The sequence below is a fragment of the Rhipicephalus microplus genome, chromosome 7 (assembly GCF_043290135.1).
Source record: "Rhipicephalus microplus isolate Deutch F79 chromosome 7, USDA_Rmic, whole genome shotgun sequence".
NCBI lineage: Eukaryota > Metazoa > Arthropoda > Arachnida > Ixodida > Ixodidae > Rhipicephalus > Rhipicephalus microplus.
In genome coordinates this window covers 33,244,310-33,262,064 of record NC_134706.1, presented here as the reverse complement: position 1 = coordinate 33,262,064, position 17,755 = coordinate 33,244,310, and the positions used below count along the sequence as shown (strand labels likewise).

At 43.2% G+C, this 17,755-nt stretch overlaps 1 protein-coding gene across 4 annotated transcripts in view; it reads left to right on the top strand.

The window, feature by feature from the left end:
• Positions 1 to 17,700, top strand: part of LOC119180154 (acyl-coenzyme A synthetase ACSM3, mitochondrial) — a 28,551-nt gene extending 10,851 nt beyond the window's left edge. Inside the window, exons 11-17 of one of the 4 annotated variants that reach the window (XR_012884853.1) lie at positions 995 to 1,069; positions 3,010 to 3,090; positions 4,903 to 5,004; positions 6,414 to 6,541; positions 6,619 to 6,725; positions 6,810 to 6,892; positions 8,711 to 8,766. Coding sequence is in view for 2 of the 4 variants with exons in the window: in XM_037431294.2 (XP_037287191.1) it covers positions 995 to 1,069; positions 3,010 to 3,090; positions 4,903 to 5,004; positions 6,414 to 6,541; positions 8,711 to 8,930; positions 12,794 to 12,892 (705 nt within the window). In the remaining 2 variants the exon portion in view is untranslated. The other 3 variants (XR_012884854.1, XM_037431294.2, XM_075868973.1) reach the window with 3 other exon arrangements.
• Positions 17,701 to 17,755: the final 55 nt, after the last annotated feature.

Sequence of the window (17,755 nt, the reverse complement as noted above, 5' to 3'; positions counted from 1 at the left end):
CCTGCGCCACTTTTTGAGCATGATCCGAACACGGGGCCAATCAGTAGTCGAGGCTCCCCAAAGCATGCAAGCAAATATTACAATGCAGCACACGGCATGGAACTTGCGAAAAATTCTCAAGGTTATATTTGCAAGTTTTTTCAGTGCGTGAACATAGCAAAAAAGGGACAGTGTAGACAGAAAGAGCGCTGTTTCTTTCTACCTCGTTCGTTTTCTCCAATGTTCGCACGCTGAAAAAACTTTCAAATATGACTGCGCACCAACTAGCCCAAGTTTCTCTCAAAGTTATCTGAAAATCGCTCTCTTTTCTCTCAACTGTAAAGTCACTGCATCACAGGCCCCAGTATCGTCATTGGCTTATTTGAGCATGATTTGAGAGTTACCGGGGTTTGGGGGGGGGGGGGAAGGCTGCGCCCTGTACGTGCGTGCATGCGTGATCGCACAGAAAAGCCGTCCGTTCGAAGAGAAAAAAGCTAAGTGTTCGTGACGTACCTTCTTGCCCTATGCCATCCCTCCCTGCTTAGCTTCCAATGCTTTCATGTGGGCAAAAAAAATTGAAAAATCGATTGTAGCATGTGACAAATCTTTGTAGCAACACTCGTATCGGACGAGTTCTAAAAATGTTTGCGGCAGTTAGTTCGTGAGGCAATATGCGCCTTTACGGAATCCGTTCCATGGCTACATGGAAAAGAGTTGTGCAGGCAGTTCTGATTGCTTCAGCTAACTCATCATGAGGGATAGTGTCTTCACTTACGGCGCAGAGTCCTCTTGACAGCATATATTGTAGCAGGTATTAAATCACAGGTGTTTCCATTCAATTAGGTTCACCTTATCATTTTCAAAGATATTTATATGCTCTTATCACATTGTTGTTGTAACGACTAATAAATTTTTTAGATCAGTGCTAGTACCCCTGAACTTACGCTAAAGAATATGCTCTATTTGTGCAAATGAAGCACGCTGAGTCACCACCTGCACAACTGCTTTTCTGCAGAACCCTGAGGTGATGCTGAAATGGCAAAATCTAACGGGAGTTGAGATCCGAGAAGTGTATGGCCAGACTGAAACGGTAGGTGTCTTGTGTTTCTCACCCCATAGCATGATTTATACGTTCTGTAGACGTTGTATAGACATCCACGAGACATCTTTTAGATGTGCTTTAAGTGATGAATGTCTTTAGGTTTTATGTGCTAGAAAGACTATGCCAAAAGAGCACATACTCTGCATGTTAAGCTGTGTAGTTATTATTTTTGAATGGCTTCTGAATTAGATTGTATTAACCTTCATTATTTTGTTGTATATAGTACTAATATTGTATCACATCATACAGGTCTTCTTTGTATGAAACGCAATTGTACTCTGTAATGTGCATATTCTGTTTTACTTGCATCGTGTTCAGTATGCCCAGCTGTTTTGGCATTCAAGTGAGACTGGCAGTATTGAAAATAATAATAGTAATTAGTATTAATATTATTATGTGCATATGAACATAAGTAATTTCCACGTGACCAGTTTAGTAACTAGTAATACCTCGCAAACACTGTCACAAGCTGGTATCAGAGCCGATCGTTTACCTGTGTCAAGCATCTATATGGTCGGCACGAGTATATATATAGAATGAAATGACTCTGATTAATCACAAATTCTGACGCCCAATATTTTAAAGCGTTTAGCAGCATTTAGAGGCATAAAGTGGGCTCGCCTTAATGCTCGACATTAACATGCAGACTTCAAGAGTAATATGTTGAGCAATATATTTTTTCCTTTAAAAATTGGGGCAGCTATGCACAAGTGGTGCGAATACTGAATAAATGGCTAAGCTCGTGGCCTTACCCTCACATTTATTTTACATCGTGTAGTATACTATGCAAGAGCACGCTATGCCAGTGCCTCCTCTAGAAAGATTCTTGTGGTCTTGCTCGCTATCCCCTTGTAACAGTCCTGCCTCAAGTTGTCTTCGCTTGCCAAGTGATGGCACCACATTCTTCCCTTTTGTTTTTAATGGGGCTGTGGCCTCGGGTAGTGTGCGAATGCACACGTGTGTTGGAAGTAGCCACCACAAGAATCGCCAGCTACTGCCCTCGTTAGAAACGAGGTAGGAGGGAAAGGGAAGGGCTGCAGGTATCTGGCTTGCGAGGCAGACATCTTTCTAGGGCAGTCATTTGCTATGCTTTATCCTCTCCTGTCTCCTTTTTCTCACCACTCTCACTTTCCTTTCCAACCCACTTGCTATACTATACTGTACATGACTATGCCATGCTTCTTTCTCTCTCCACCTCTATTTTTTTCTCTTTTTATCTTTTTATTCAAAAGAGGGGCTTGTTGGGTGAGTTGGTTCAGCATCACATTAGAATTCAGCCCAAAAAAATAATTTTGCGCTGTTTTCATGAGGTTCCTTCTTCGTTCCTGTTTTTTGTGCTAATTTTTTCTCTGCCAGTTTTTGATCGTTTTGTTGCCCATACCATGGCGATGATATGGTTCAGCAACACTTGAAATTCGGCAAGATGGTGCGTAGTTGAAGGGCATTTCAAGCGCAAACAAACACATTCACAAGACAAGAGCATGGGATGGCCATGCAATTCCCATAAATGTTTTTTTTTTTCTACCGGCATGCTTGGATAGCTGCACAGTTATGACACTCCCTTTCGAATAGTGGGTAGTACGCGGGTTCAAATGCCCAGCTGAAATGTTGAGCTCACGAGAATTCCCATCTATTTATCTCTTCCTTTCTCTCTCTCAGTACACATTCTTTTGCCGATCAGAGATATTGCATCCTACACCACACAAACTGGCACACGTCTCCTGGGAACGAAATAGAAGATGAAGAGGAGGATGAAGAGAGCACGTGCCACTTCATGATGGTGATAATTCATGTTCATGACCAATGGGGTTTCTCGGGGCTTGAACAACTCTGCTGTTGAAGAGTGTTTTGTGTTGTCCTCAACATGTAGCAGGCTTACGGTTCAGTGGCGTTGGCCAAGTTTCCTAACGCACATCCTTTGGTTCCAGGTGGTGTTGTGTGCATCACCCAAGCATCATCCAATCAAACCCGGCTCTATGGGAATTCCACCAAGGAACATATTGCTACAGGCCAGTACCTTTATTATTTAGGAAGTTTCGCTAGAAACATTGCAGTTAACCATCCGTGACTCTGGTTCACTCTTAATGTAGTTTTGTACAAGAACCACAAGCCATTCATTACACAAGTTCTGTTATGCACAACTTTTGCGTAAAGTGAGCGTATGCGAAACAGTATGTATCTGTAAGCACGGACCACAAGGAACTCAACAGGCGTGACTTGCGCTCATCACTTACCAACCTGCCAGAACTTGCGCATTCTTCAAAAGCATCTTCGTTTAGTTTTTGGTTTTCCAAGTGTTGTTTCAGCAAGTCGACCTCGTGAGAAGAAAAATTGATACCTACGCAATTCTGATACTAGAACAATAGTCTGCAGGCTTATTTCTGATAAATAATCTTCCTAAGTTGGAAAAAACTCTTTCACAGCAACATTTCTGTATGAGCAGAGAGAAATATTTCAGAAATCATGATCTTCCTGAAAACGCAGCATGTTTATTAACTGTTGTCACTCCGATTACACGTACGTACGTAGGTCAGGGCTAGTGCAACTAGCTGTGCAGTAAATAATAATAAATAAATAAATAAGTTTTTCAGGGTCAATGACATACATGTACGTAATTGCATGCTTAAAAAGCATGCTCTTTTTCCAATCATATCTCCTGCTTAGCGTATGCTGCCACTTTGTGCGAATACAGGGACTGTTTTACTTCTGTCGATGTCTTTCTGTATTATCTTTTTTTTAATGCCTTGCTGCAGCAGTACAACGGCTAATGATCTGCCGCACGCATCGGGTCACACGTGGTGGATAGTTTCAGTTCCATCCTTCGTGTGTTTCCCCACTTTTTACGCCCCCAAGACTGATCGAAGTCTGTTTTAGATTCTCTCAAACTGTGGTCATTTCGTGAATCTCTCATTTATTGCTCACAATCATGCCTGTTTCTGTGCAGGCACCGACCGACACAAACAGTGGCACTGTGGTTGCGTGTCCCATTTTGGGGACTTGCAAAAACTGCCTTCGTCTCATTTTGTGATAGGGCAAAGCATTATTATAATTTTATCGCTTGTGATAGATTTCCACATGCGTAAACAATCTTACAGTTTTTTTTAGTGCACTTGCAATACTGAAGTGCAAGCCGGTCGCTCTGCTGCAAGTTGAGTGGCAATTCCTCTGAATTGCTGCTCCACTGCTGAATCCAAACCAGATTCATTGTATGTCAAGCCATCATACAAGGAGTTATTAATGATTTAATCGAATTTTGATGTAAAAGCAACATCTCAAAGGCGTGCACTGACATGATGCTGAGGAACCGAAGGTGACTCTTCTTGGTTTGTGTTTTCACTTGACGCCGCTTCTTGCACTTATTTTCGTATTTCTACGAACTACGCTTATTGCAATGCATCATCTTTTAACATTTATAAGTTTTTTAGAATTTTCAGTCCTCGAAGCTTTTTTTTTCTGGAATTGATTTTGATCTTCCTCATGAATAAAGTATATGTATGTAACAATTAGCATAATTGATTATTTCGTCACTTTATGGTCAACCTAAAAAAGAGTTACGAATATTTTTGTTTGAAAAATTTAAATCGGTGAGAAAAAAGATTCACCCTTGGGGGTTGCAATTAGCAAAAAATTTTGACCCTCCTATGGTTAGTGCTATTACATGCAAGGTTGGTGCAGCACAAGCATTTTTAGGGTGTTTAATGTTTTATTAACGATAATTGCAACAAGCAAAGTTACGTACACTGCTTATCACACAAGCCAATATCTTTAGTGATCTTGTAAAAGGACAAGACTGGAATTTTAAATGACACACTGTATTCCAGATTCACGACGAGAAAGGAAGGGAGGTGGCTGTCGGTGAGACGGGCCTTATCGCTGTAGACATCAGCAGTAAGCGACCGTTTGGGCTCTTTGCTGGCTACAGGGTGAGCTCTCAGTATGTGCAACAATGACATTCCTGCAACATTTTCTGGTCTTGACTGACGCTGCCAGGAACCAAGGTGGAGCCATGCAAACGCAATTACAACTATGGTCCAAAAATACGAAATTGTAACACTCAATAAAAATAAACTATTATTTCATGTGAGACTCGTGACAAGTGCTAAATGGAAACCATCTTGTTGGATGAAAGACACACTAGTGCACTCGCACCTTGATGTGCATAGGCGGCATAAATATAATAGAGGAAACTTGAGCATTTCGTCACGGGCATTAGCGTATAGCAAATATCATATAGTATATAGCTGCTGGGCTGTGGAAGTAGGACTGTTGCCATAGTGAAGACGAAGAAAACACTTTCCTGTTTTTGTGTTCTGTGCATGCTAAAAAAGTTAAAATTATGAATAAAACAGTTTTGTGCGTGATATGTTTGCCACCTTATCGATGTTGAGGGTTCATGTTGGTGCAAATACATCCTCAAAATACATAGTCGTGCCTAGTGTTGCCTTATGTAATGATAAAAACGAAATGAATATAAGTTGCATAGGAGCTATTTCATCACATGCGAACTCGTTAGGTGGGAGTGAAGTGATATTTCTATAGTGTGTAATGTTGCCTGCTAATATTACTGAAAAGAAATACTGCATCAGTGTATATGCACGCTACCGGTACATCTTTCTATCAAGATGGGGATTGGTGGATATTAGCAAATGATTTTTCGCTAATCTTTGTACTTCCGTAGCTTCAAACGACGTTTGTTCTTGATTCATCTCTACGTTACGATGTCAAGTTCGTGCTGCAGCAGAGGTTTTTGTCACCTGTCCGCCTGTTTTTAAAGAAAGGTGTACATTGTAAATGATTCTTGCTTAGGTTTCCGTTGTTTACAGTGCACGCCAAATAAGACCTTGATCTTTTGTTGAACTCGCAAACTGGTGCTTGGTACAGTAGACCCCTTTTAAACGAAACCTGAAGGAACCAAGAAAATGGGTTTCATTTAAGAGGAGTTTGGTTTACTGAGATATAAACAGGGGCACAATATTCAAATGCAAAACTAATCGTATTAGAGGCACTTGTTCTATTTAAGCAGCAGTTTCGTTTAAGAGAGTTTTGTTTAATGGGAGTTTATTGTTGTTTTGCTGCTTATAAAAGTCTCTATAGTCTGCAAATCTTCTTGGTATTCAGAATTCATAGTTTTCAGGGGTTGATACGGGCTGTCTGTTGCCAGTGTCATCAGTGATGCAACTAGAGAGCAGTGGACGCAGTTACGTACATCGAATTTTATGCCAGGTTTTGTGTTTCACCGATTCAAGAATTTTGTTGTGTATTTCGGAACAGAGTACTTTTCAACGCGCTTGATCTCGGGTGTCCTTTTTTTTTTTTTTGTTGAACCTTCTAGGATGACCCAGAAAGGACGGCCAACGTGTTTCGAAACGGTTTCTATTACACGGGCGACCGTGCTTCCATGGACGTGGACGGGTACTTCTGGTTTTACTCCCGTGCGGATGACGTCATCATCTCGGCAGGGTGGGTCATTCGGAGCTATCCAATTTAAAATGCAGGCTGTGGTTCTTTTTTATGACTTTGATTTGATGATGTTCCAGAAAGATGCACTGCTAAAGGCAAATGTTAAGCCAACATAAATTTTTGAAGAAGCGTTCCAGAAACTTTGTAGTGCTTGTCTCGTAGCAAGCAAATGCCAATTTTGAAAGTAAGTCATGTTTTAGTAGTTTTCACCCTGCAAGCACGATTCAGACCGCCGGCCCTCGGAAAACAGAGTCGTTTTTTTTGCCAGTTTTACTGCCTGAAAGCCAGCGCTGTGGCACATTGGAGCAGGGGGCTTGAGATGGAGCACAGCCTGGCAGAAATGAAACAATGGTATCGTCAAAAAGTTCTTTTTTGCATGAATCAAACTGAAGTGCACTACACTCAAATGTCATTATAGCAAAGTCAAATGTCACAAGAAAATAAGTTTGTTTTATTTGAGAATTCGTTATTAGGGTTATTCTCAACACTGTATTTATTGCAAGACTATTTTTCACTTACTTTGCTATAACAGATATTTTGTTATATCCGTGTTTGTTATATCGAGGTTTAAGTGTAGTTGTATTTCATCACGTATTATGATGCACTGAGCTGTTCTTCACTGTTGAGAGTAGTATGAGCTCCTGTGGTCAATTTAGCTGAGGCCCTTCTACGTCATCGGTCTTGTGTTCCAATATTTCCTTTTGGTGAGGCATATCATGTCCTACATTTACCTTAACTTCTTGATTACTAGCACAATGCTGTTGATAATATACAGTCAAACCTCGATATATCGAACGGCGCGGCGATAGCGAAATAGTTCGATATATCCAGAATTCGATATAAAAAAATCACAAAAAATGCGTCAACAGCTTGCTGAAAACAACCAACGAACCGTTCAAGCGTGGTGCAGTAAATACTCACTTGAAGATTCAAACATAGTATTTATTGTGTTGGTTTAAAATATTGAAATAGAGTAGCCTGGTTTTTGTAGGCCATGGCGTGTTTGACGACAGGGTCCTCAATATAGTCGAGGCGATCCATAAGTGATAGGCCGGTGCCTTCAATCGCGCCGCAGTGGTGGCGCACAAGCGCCAAGGCAGCTACGACCTCAGCTGATGTCGGGAGCGGGGCACCATAAGCGCTTGCGGGATCCACCTCGGCAGAGTCCTCATTTTGCTGCTCAGCAGTAGCTTCGGCGACAATCTCCACATCCGTGAGCTCGCCGTTCGGAGTTAGGTTTGTCGCGCGCGACAGGCCTAACTCCGAACGCACGAACACTGCGAGCACAACGACCGATGCCTGCCAATGCTACGGGGGAGGAGCTTGCAACAAGTGGTGGTGGTAGTGGTTGTAAGGAAGAGGAAGAAGGCACCTAATTTCTGTCTGCCTTCAGGCGACACGGCGCAGTGCCTTATAGGGGGGGGGGGGGGGGGGAGGGATAAAAAGAATAGAATGAAATAGATGAAGAAATAGACAGGCAAGCCACGGAAAAAAGGAGATAGAAAAGTGGGGATCCGGTCGAAGCAGTCCAAGGGCGGGGCGCCACAATGCGAGAGCTGCACGGCGTCGGGAGACCGCGGAGGGCGAACCAGTCGGCGGGAGCTACGCTGGCGTCGGAGATCGCGAGGGCACAACCGTCCAGCTTGAAATCCTGCGAGCGAATCCTCCCAACAAGTGCGCAGTGTGCCGTTGACACCATAGAGACTGCAACGACTGCAAGCTGCAAAGCTGCAGCGCGCGTACGCCGCTACCTTAAAAGTGGCGCTCTCGGCGCCATCGATGTGTGCAGCATTCGTAAACGCCCGCCGCTCTACCGCTACTTTCGAGAGTTGCCGGAAAGCTCGCCGCCTGTCAATGGAGCGCGGGCGGTTTGGGATGGCTGAGTTCGATATACCCATTATATGTCAAACCTTGTTCGAAATAAAAAATCAATAATGCATGCGATTTCTCGCGTGATATAGGAACCGTTCGATATGGGCAATAATTCGATATATCCGTGTTCGATATATTAAGGTTTGACTGTATTGACGTTTTAGACACTCCGAAGCATGGACCTTCTACTTGCGACATCAAATGCTATTTGCCTTTAGTGTAGTGGTGGTGTAAGCTTATGATAGAAGCATGCATGACAGATTCCACATTCACTCTGCCTCTGTTCACACCTTGCAGATATCGTATAGGACCCTTTGAAGTCGAGAGCATACTCATAGAGCACCCAGCAGTCGTGGAGTGTGCCGTAGTCGCAAGCCCCGACCTTGACCGTGGGGAAGTAGTGAAGGCCTTCATTGTACTACATCCAGACTACAAGTCTCAGGACTTCAAGTGTCTGGCCGAAGAACTGCAACAGTACGTCAAGAAGCACACCGCGCCGTACAAGTACCCTCGCAAGGTGAACTGCACTGTCACTTGCACTTGCAATAGATCTAGCAATGAGTAAGCGATACAGTTAAACCTGCTTATAACTAACCTCCATATAACCAATTCCTCGATATAACAAAGTTTTTCAATTCTCCGCCGTTCCTACATAAAAGCACATGTATTTGCAGCCTCTATGCAACAAAGTAATAGCGGGAGACAACCTTGATATAACGAATTTTCCCCACGAACAATCTAGGAATTTCGCTCTGTATTTTGGTACGAGCGTGCACTTTCCGCGACTGCCCCATCGTCGACAAAGTGCGGACTAGCGCCGGCGCGCACGGCGCACCAGGCGAGAGCGAGCGCTCGTTATTGCGTGCAGGTGTGCGCGAGGTGGGCAGGCGGGCCTGCACCCCACGAGCCGGCGTGGCCGCCGTTCTCGCCGCCGCGGGCGCATGCGCAAGTGTGCCCCCCCCCCCCCTCCCCCACTCCAAACCAAAACAAAAAAAAAGCCAAACTACTTTTGCTCATTGGCAGTGCCATGCTTTCAGTTAGCATCATATATGTGGAACCACGTTGCCTATGGAAGGCGCTTTACCGAATAGTTTTCCGCGGTATCTGTGTCTGTGCCCGTGTGTCGTTCGCTCTTCGTTTTCGATGCGCGCACATAGTGTGGCCTCGACGACATTCACCTTTTTTTAAAATTATTATTGCTATATAATTATAGGACAATGTCGGATGAATTTTTTTGTTTGCTGCCGCCGCCATTTATCGCATATATATATATATATATATATATATATATATATATATATATATATATATATATATATATATATATATATTGGACACACTAGTACACTCGCACATATATATATATGAAAACTCAAGAAAGAAAGAAAAAGCTGCCCCCGCGCTCGGCGCCCTGCAGCTCGTCACGATGCGCAAACGCGTGCTTATCTCCAACGCGTACTTTGTTTAGGAGGCGTTGGTACTTTGCCCCACGAGTTGGGGGGAGGGGGGGGGATTGAAGCTTGTGCGCACGCGCTTATCCTTCGGTGAGAAAAATTGCGCGCCTTCGACTTTGACTGGAAGGATTGCATTTAATTGCCGGGCGCACAAAGATCTCTTCGCTCGCTGGGCAAGGGACGTTTACAAAAAGAGTGCGCTTTTCAAATACAGTGCAGGGACAACTAGGGCACTTGTTAGTTCGCACTCATATCTCCACCTGTGATTGCGTTTCATGCCTCGTTATTGTTTAAACAGCGCGTTAAGTGTCGAGCAATAAGCGTTGTTAGTTCGCTCTTGCCCTGTGTATGTTATTTTCGTGCGTCATTCGTGCATGAGCCACGCGCTGCACGTTTTTATCTGCTTGCCGTTCTCAGCGTTACATTCCAAGTTGTTGCTATCGCATTCATTGCTTATCCTCACTGTATCCTCACCACCGCGGGGATGTATCCTCACCACCTGTATCCTCACCACCGCGGGGATGTCAGATTAGGCGCTGTTGGAAACTCTCCGTGAGCACGGTGACGACACATCTTCGTTCCGTCTTGTGCCGCGAGTTTGCAGGCTGGTAGCTTTCACGATTAGCCGATTAGTTCTGGCAACATGACGGCACGTTGAATGCAATGCTATGAACGCAATAGCAAGAAAAATTGTAATGTTATAAAAAGTAAGGCTGGCAGCCAACTCTTCTGGATCTGATATCGCGAAACTCGTACAAAACATTGATGTGAGCAAATACGGCCGCTCCAGGGAAAAGTGCTCGTTTAAGACGGGTGGTTTACTTTCTGTTGGAGCATTCGACGGCAGTTCTAACACACAGGAGATGTTATCTTATGCAGTTTCCAGGCGATATAAGATGTGCAGACTCTTTTGATCTCTGCTTCAGCAGCACTCGTGCGCTTTTACTCGCTCGTGAAAGTTACAATGCGCGGGGGCCTGTTATGGAACATGGCGGCGATGGCAAAAACCCGCCTAGAGTGTCCATACAATTTCTATCGCAATAATAATGCAGTTACTGTGAAATAAGTGTTTTCTGGTTAGCTCTGTCTTCAGTCCCCCTTTTGTTTATTTGTGCATTTATTTTTCTAATTTTCAATCCGTACCTGCATATAACGAAATCCTCGTTATGACAAATTTTCCCGGGAATTTATCAATTTTGGTATATCCAGATTTAACTGTACTTCATTACTTACCCTCTTAATTTGTTAATTGAAATGTTTGTCGTAGCTAGGGCATCGAAGTCATTGAACTACAAGCGTACTTACCTAGTAGGCATGCAAAAACTAGCATAAATTCTGAGTTATCATTCCTTCACTCCACTAATTGATGCTTTAATTTTAACCCTAGGTATATTTCTTTACGTACCATTCTCACCGTTTTAGTTTACGTACACTGCTAAGGGTATCCACAGAGCTTTTTCCAGGGGTGTGCATTCACAACGGAGGCATCAGCACAGCCTTTCTATCACTGCCACGACGTGACTGGAAGATTCAGTCGTAGCTTGCAATTTAAAAAGTTGGTTAGCAATACTGAAGGCCGTTTCACGTAGGTATGTGGCATGTTAGTGTGCCTATCGAGATCTGTAGCGCATTGCCAGATCTGTAGCACACTACTAGTGCATAGAAAAATATCCGCTATTCCAGAGGGGCGTGACTTCACCTCTTGGCCACCCCTTCTTGAGGCCTATATAGACTGCATTTAGAGATTTTTCACTCTGTAACAATAGCCTATGCGTTGTGTCATGTTGAATTCGGATGGCAGAGTCGGAGCAGCCAGTGGACTCTGCGAGCGAGCAATCGACTCTCGCGTAGAGCAACGCCTCCAAATCCGCGATTGGAACAGAATCTGCGCTGCCGGAGCAAGCATGGGGAGCAAGGCAGAAGCAGAAGTCCTTGAGTTGCCCAGAATACCTTGCGTGCAGTTATTCCCCTAATTCTACTGTTGAATTCTGTTAAGTTACTGTTCATACGCGGTTGTTCGCTGTCACTCGGCGACGAGCTCATTTGCCCACTTGGCCGTGTCGTCCTCCATTACTGCCAAAACACGCAACAGTGGCGGCACCCCAAAGCAGGCGAACGTATTAGGGTTTGTTCACACAGCGGTCAAACACCCCGTCCCGTCACGGTCACGGGAGTACGGCACGCCGAGTTCCGGTCCGCTCCGCCGTTTTCGGTGGAGCAACTCTTGCTGCTCCTCGGAGTCGCTCCTGCTCTGAATCCAATCCGACTCTCTCACTGGAACACTTGACTCCCACCCTCACTCTGCCATTTGAACACACTTGCCCCAAAAGAAGCAGAAAAACTTGCTCCGACTTTGCCATTGGAATTCAACAGCGGTTTAGTCCATGTTAGAATTTTAGATTTATTTATAGTAATAGGCCATGCTAACTATTCCTGCCATGTTAACTATTCTCTAGCAGCCACTTCGCCACACTTGTAGACTTTCAGTTACCTATGTAATGAAATGACTAGTGTATGTGATAGATTGATGGATTTCATGGCAAATTTTTGAGATAAATATATAGAAACTTCTGGATATTTATGTAGCAGACCCTAGATGCTAGATGCAATCTGGACGTTCTAGAAGCTAGATATAAACATGGTCTCATGCTTTTTTTGTCAACGAAACCTTCGGTAGAAAATTACTGACTGGTTTATGTAACTTTTTTGCCAAATGTGGTTTAGAAATACTGACAGAAATAAGTTTAGCGGTTTGGTTGAAAAGAAATGTTTGATCAGGGACTGCCCCTACTATTTTTTGTTTGCTGACACAGAAATAGCCACTTCATTCCTTACTGCACTGCACTTTTCTTAATTTCGAAGTTTTCTATGAAACACCTGGTTCATCAACTACACCATCTAATACAATAGCATCTCGTTCAAACAGGTGGAGTTTGTGGACCAACTTCCCAAGACAATCAGTGGCAAGATTCTGCGCCACCTGCTTCGCGAGAAAGAAAAGTTGGTTGCTGAACAGCGCCAATAAGATGGCTATTATCAGGCAAGGGGCCCACACCTCACCAGGTCTCTCTGCAAGTTTGGGTTACATGTTAGACATTTTTAAGGTGCTATCTTGTGTGTTTTTTACTGAAGTAATCTTTCGTATCAATTCGTTATTGAAGGAGTTGCGGTCCACTCCTTGCTAGCTGCATTTGCAAGTTTCGGTTACGCTTTGGAAGTTCTAAAATGCTATCTAGGGAGCACTTTACCAAAATAATCTTTCATATAGATTCATTATTGAAGGAGTAGCATAAACAAAACTGTTCGGTTTACAATCCACTGGGACAAGAGAATCATTGCCAACAAAAACGTTCTCCCCCCTTGCCTTGGCAAATGTCCGGAAGTGGTTTACACTTCATCATCATCATCAGCCTGACTATGTACACTGCAGGAGAAAGGCCTCTCCCATGTTCCGCCAGTTAACTCGGTCCTGTGCTTGCGGCTGCCAATTTATACCCGCAAACTTCTTAATCTCATCTGCCCAACTAACCTTCTGTCTCCCCCTAACCCGCTTTCCTTCTCTGGGAATCCAGTTAGTTACCCTTAATGACCAGCAGTTATCCTGTCTACATGCTGCATGCCCGGCCCATGTCCATTTCCTCTTCTTGATTTCAACTATTTACACTTATGAACACTTATAAACAGCTTTAGCCAAAACAAAATAACAGCAGGCAACAGATAGTAATGGCTCTGCCCAACCACTAGAATGGAAAGTTGCTGGTAGATGAAGCGTCAAGGAACCAGCCACCCGCAAACGCATCCTCTCTTCCTAGCTTACTTAGTTTTCGCCCGACTTTAAAAATCCAACTCGCCTAGTTTTTTATACTTCAACATTACATTTTTTTGTTATTTTGTTTTAGCCTGAGCTGGTCATGACCGTGAATTCCCTGCCTTCTTCCACGTGCTTGACTTGCCCCGGCGGCTGCATTTTCGGTGGAGGCGGAAATGCTATGGGCCCGTGTGCTCAGACTTGGGCACACATTAAAGAACCCCAGGTGGTCAAATTTTCCAGAGCCCTCCACTACGGCGTCTCTCATAACCATATGGTGGCTTTGGGACGTTAAACCCCACATATCAATCAATCAAATCCACGTGCTTGAGTCGAGCGAGTGCTTCATGTTGACGCGATGAACCCAGCTTCCAGTGAGTCGGGAAGCACTTCTGCATACCCTTTCGAGATTTTGTGTGTGTTGGGAAAGAACTTCAGGCTTCAAGTGTTGCCGTGGGTTCAGTTGCAGTCGATGTGGTGGCCAGGCATTCCTCAGCTCTGATGTGCTTATGCGCGTTCGCTTGGGCACTCGGGTGTGACGTGGCTCGTTCGTCCTTGCAGCATGCCTGTCGCCTTTATGCATTGTTCGAGGCTTGAAGAAGACAAGTGCACTAGTCGAAACATTGACTCGAGCACACAACCGCTGTTTACGGATTTTTTCATTGCAAGCCTTGATTTTCCCCTTCGCGGCTCTTGCTTTCAAAAACACCCAAGTGTGTTGCTCGGAGTGGTCAAATCACATCTGATCTTTAACGGTATAGCTGAGCAAGCTTGAAAAAGACTCCATGCCACATTGACAAGAGATTATTATCGTCGTGAATGTCACACTATCTCTCCGTCATCTATCTCTCGCCTTGCTCTCCAAACGTGTGCTCGGTGCGCCCCGTCCCGCTGCGCAAATTTGTCTGCTGCAAGATGCAGCAACTCGGGATGGGTCAGAGAACATGCGCAGGGAGAAATGAAGAGATAAGAAGAGATAAGAAACAAAGGTATAGGGAGAAATGAGTACATACTCAAATCTCATTATAACGAAGTTGCACCTCACATGAAAATAAGTCCATTAGATCTAAAAATTGGTTATAGAGACATAGTGCTAACACTATTGGAAGAGAATTCTTCATTTACTTCATTATGTCTGGGTTAGTTGTATTGAGGGTGAGGATGAAAGATAGTAAAGCATGACATAACCTTGTATAGTGTATTTTAGCAAGGAAATGAGGAAGAGAAGTGAAATCGAGGAAGGAAAAAAAAAAGGAGAAAAAAAAGAAAGTAAGAGGGTAAAGTACAGCGTAACGATGCTCACACAACAGGGCAAGTTTGCGGGACGTTAGGTCGGCAACAAATGCGAATTTCTGCTGTATCAGTGCTTCACGTTTGAAATCAAGCTGGTAACTGTACAGGTTGGAATGTCAAGTGCAGTGCGGAACATTTATTTGGGAGTTACGTTCCCGGGAAGAGTGAGAATTTAGTTTTATGGAACATTTCACGTCCCGCAAATTTTTGCTGTTGGTTGTACAGTATAGCATAGCAACAGGCAGGAAAAAGAAGTGAGAAGATAAAAGAAAAAAAAAAAGCGGGAAAGAACGAAGCTGAAAAATGTGATAAAAGAACTCAATGTGCGTTCACCACGTGGTGGCACTTGCTTGCCAGTTTTGCTGTTTTGCACAGATTGTACAAGTGTTGATAGGGCTTTCATTTTTTTTTTTTATTTCTGTCTTCTCTGTTTGTTTTGCTTCACGGCAACTTTCTCGTGGCTGCATTTTGTAGGCCGCATTTCACGCTCTGCACTGCCTGACATGGGCAACGACTTTCATAGAGAATTCACACTTCAAAAGCTCTCTCAAATCGCAGATTTTTCTGCAAGAAGGGAGTGCACGTCCTGAAGAATAGGCATCACAACTGCTCGTGGCGTCTTGAGCGATGTGAGCTTAGCCTACGATTGGTAGTACACTCATTCAAGGGTATAATTTCTGGGGAGAGACTGGTCCGGGACAATGCTGTGTAAGGGACAATGCTGTGTGCTCACAGGTTGTCGGCTTGTGTACCATTGTCTTCTGTGTTGGTGAACGTCTGTTACGTGCTTTTCAAAGATTGAAAATTTTTTCTAAGAGAAGGTGCCGAGGTGGGGCAATTGTCAGCATGGCTTGCAAGGATAGCTTACTGCTCCTCGTGCATCTACTGACCAATGGTGCCAAGACGCACAGTGTGTTTCTTACTGACTTCCATAGCATGTCATTCTGCATAGTACAGCACTTTTTCGTGTGCCGACAGTGTGCCGTGAACACGTCACGTGTTCCTGGGATGTGCATTTTGGAGAAATATCCTAAAAACTGTCATGAAGGGAAGAATTTAACAACGTTATCCGTGCTCTCGCAGAATGTTCAACTTCATATTGATGCGCTTGCAATTCCACAGGCACACAATTACATGTGCACGCAATTGCATAACACCACACGTCGCACGGTTCAAGCCCTCAAGACAAGTCCGGACGTGTAGAACTCGCAACAGACGCTCGTGTTTGTTGCGGAGCAGTTTGTTTTACCGTAAAAAGTACCTAATGAACCAAGAAACAGGTTCCTTTTGCATTGTTCAATTGCCATGCTTTAGTTAGCTTGGACATGACACATAATCCGGCTTTGACGAAGTCACCATGACATGACAAGCTTACAAGAGTGGTGATGAAGACCGTAGGAGGCCATGACAATGAGATGGCAGCAATGTTGCATGACAACGCTTTGCGGACAAGCATTTCAGGCTATGTAATGTACAAAAAGCCCCTAGGAGTTGCTAAAATCATGACAGGTTGTTATGTTTTTGATCTCTGTTTGCTGTCATGAAAGGTAATTGAAAACTTAATTTCATTTTTTATTACTGTAATGTAGCTTAACACATGTCGAGACTAGATTATTTATATATATAATTGAAAGCCACAGACTTATAGTTTATTGCAAGTACCTATTACGCTGTATGATATGTAGATTATGATAAGGAGGGGCATCTCGAAACTAGCATTCTTTTTTAACCTTTAAAGTGTGCAGTCTTCTTACACACAAGAAACGCGTGGTACACTTACAACTTTGTAAATGAGCACTGTTGCTCTTTCGAAGGTGCATCTCGGGAATCAGCCCCCTTCTTTATTTAACCTGTCTGTTTAATACTGTTTTAGCTGGAAGTACAAACTACTTTGGTGAAGCGTGCTGAAAGCTTGTGTGATAACATACAATTATTGTTTACAATGCTTTCTTGTTCATCTATTTTTATATTGACAATGCTGAGTAGCTTTTACAGCACGATGTGGGCCTTACCTGTATGTTGCACATCCATAGTGTCACATTGCAACTAAGATAAAGATAACTGAATGTGATTACCATATTTACTCAAATGTAACCAGAGTTTTTCTCCATATTTTCAGTACCTGAAGTCGACCCTTGCGTTACAGTGTTGAATGCCAAAATTACGAAAATTCAGTTTGTCTATAAAATGCAATAATGCACACTATTTTATTTTTGTTTATTTTTTTCCCCTTTCAGCTATGAAAAGTTGCTCTTTGCATGACAATCATAACTACGTTACAAATCAAGTATAGAGGGTATAGAAATTGCAGCATACTAAACATTCGTTATATGGTGACTAAGGGATGCAACTCAAGCCTCATTATGGCAAAGTTGCATATTGCAAGAAATTAAGTTCATTATATCCAAAAATTTGTTATACATGTTGTTCCTTATTATCTATTGCAAGACTATTTATCCTTTACTTTGTTATAACCAATATTCCGTTGTATTGAGGTTGGTGTGTAGATGGATTATTAGTGAATTGGCAAATTGAATGATAGCTGAACAATCTGTTTGCACCAATGACTTGCCTAGAATGATGGACAATTCTTCTTACTTTCAATGACAATTCTTCTTACTTTCAATGTTGATGGGTTGGTATGGATGGCATGCTTGCCCAATGATCTCAAACAGGTTATGCAGTACAACAATACATGGAGTAAACAATTCAATAAAAAAGTTCAGCGCAAATTTGTTGAAATGTTTCGTTGTTTGTAAAGTGGTTCGTGGAGCAGTTGTGCGCTCA